Genomic DNA, 2,142 nt, shown 5'->3' with positions numbered 1-2,142 from the left:
ACAGGGGTCAAGTTCCAGTTTTTTCGGATGTTACCGATGTGAAAAATAGCGTAATTTTGACTTATATCAAAAATTGTTTGACAACTGGTTGGACACATCAATGGACCCCGGTTTGAGGGCTGAGGTATATTTTAGTAAATTGACAAATTCCACTATGGTTGGGCAACGGAAAAAGTTTTTGAATTTTGAAGGGTTCAAAGTGCTATTTTAGGACCCATTTCAATTCAATTTGAAAAATAATTCATGTAAAAATAATGGAAATCTTAGTACAAGTAGCTTTTTTTGGTAAAAACGTGAGGGGCCATGCCCCCTAGTTCATGGGCATTAGTTGTGGATTAGCGTGAATAGTTTTCAAAAGGGGAACGAGGAGGTGCAACCATGGTTTGCGCCGACGGGAGAAATTTTCTATTCAGTATGGCTAAAATCGCCCTCATTTACTTTTTCATTTCACTCCTCATTTCTCTTTTTTCCAAAATATGGTTTAAACATGACATGATTCCTTTGATCAATGCCAATCTGCTTAACATTACACCTGTTGCTTCTTTCTGTTTAAGGCTTTGCTACAAAAATACATTTTCCTAAAATAAAGGACCTGGTGGACAATTCCCCCCGAACAATAGACGATATCGGCTTAACATGAAAAATCAGATTTGATCCCCGAGAATTCCCCACAATGCTTTGCGCGGAAAATATTTCACCGCGAACTTTTTTCCGTGCTAACCCTCTAATTGGACTTAATTAGCCCTAATTAGAGGGTAACCTTTGGAATTATCTTGGGTTACCCTTCTAATATCAATCTATAGGGTATAAGGAGCATCTGGTGCAAATTTGGTGCTTTGTTCCAAATTTTCACGATTTTAACACCAATCGGGCCTACTAAAAGGAGATACGAGGCCAGCTTACTGAAAATTTGGGACGTGGAACGGTGGCTCAGGTGGGACGATGCTGGGACGCTCAGGTGGGACGCTCAAGTGGGACGATGGTGGAACGCTCTTTCATGTTGTCGCTTTAATATTCTTGGCTCCGAGAAAACCCAGGAGCGATTTATTTATTCATTCATTCATTGTCTGGGGGCAATTGTCCAGGGGGCAATTGTCTAGGGGGCAATTGTCCAGGGGGCAATTGTCCGGGGGTAATTGTCCCAGGGGTAATTATCCGGGGGGTAATTATCCGGGGGGAAATTGTCACGGGGGCAATTGTCCTAGAACCCCTTGATGTTACCTGGTTAATTAATGACAAAAATGGCAAAAGAGTAGAAGAAACATCAAAGATTCTAGAAGTTTTACAAAAAACTCCTTACACCACAACAAAGCAAAACCCCAATAGGAATCCAACAGGAAGAAAAGATCAACAACAAGATTGATAACATTATGAAGTTAGCAGAGACACAACCTCCAATGACGATCACAAAAGAGGGAATCAGCAGAGTTATCAAAATCCTGAAATACGTAAAAAAGCCTCTGATAGAGACGACTGGCGAAATGAAATGTTGATGAAAGGAAGAGAAATATTTGAACAGCAGTTGGTGGAGATCTTCAACCAAGTTGCAAATGAAGGACAAATTCCATCAGCATGGGGCAGAGTGAAGATCAAAAGCATCCACAAGAAAGGCTCAATACTACAGATGGATAACAGACGAGGACTATTTGTCACAAATGTTATAAGCAAAGTCTGGGAGAAACTAATCCTAGGTGAGATGCATGAAGGTATTGATATGGACATACACCAAAATGGAGGACAAAAAGGAAGAGGCACACTGGACAATTTGATGGCTATACAAACTATAATCCGATCAGCAAAATACCTCAACCAAGACGTTGTTGAGGAATTCGGACAATAATTGGAGTCAGCTCCTGTTTGGAACTAGTTGATAATGTTCAAACTGAAAAATTGATTGAAAAATTACAATTAGAAAATAAACTAGAGAAATCGATCTTAGAAAATTGATAAAAGTAATTGATGTTTTTGGATAATTGAATATATGACTAATTGAGTGAATATTGACAATAATTGAATGCATTAAATCAACTTAAATTTGACTAACAAAAAACATACCTAAAATGACCTAGCCTAATGTTCAGACCTAAACCGGACCCAACCTAAATGTTCATGAAAAGGAGGCACAAAAAGCAAACACGAAAT

General features: G+C 38.9%; 1 protein-coding gene across 1 annotated transcript; it reads left to right on the top strand.

The window, feature by feature from the left end:
• The first annotated feature begins 1,486 nt into the window (after window positions 1-1,486).
• Window positions 1,487-1,840, top strand: LOC136803254 (uncharacterized). Its single transcript, XM_067060007.1, has one exon. The coding sequence runs from the start codon at window positions 1,487-1,489 to the stop codon at window positions 1,838-1,840; it is 354 nt and encodes a 117-aa protein (XP_066916108.1).
• The last annotated feature ends 302 nt before the right edge of the window (window positions 1,841-2,142 follow it).

This window comes from Clytia hemisphaerica, unplaced genomic scaffold (assembly GCF_902728285.1).
Source record: "Clytia hemisphaerica strain Z4C2 unplaced genomic scaffold, Clytia hemisphaerica genome assembly, whole genome shotgun sequence".
Taxonomy (NCBI): Eukaryota; Metazoa; Cnidaria; class Hydrozoa; order Leptothecata; family Clytiidae; genus Clytia; species Clytia hemisphaerica.
The sequence above is the reverse complement of the archived record's forward strand: the minus strand, read 5'-3'. Positions and strand labels throughout refer to the sequence as shown.

Excerpts from the sequence above, each read along its gene's own strand:
- LOC136803254 (XM_067060007.1), top strand. The coding sequence starts at position 1,487 with ATGTTGATGAAAGGAAGAGAAATATTTGAACAGCAGTTGGTGGAGATC.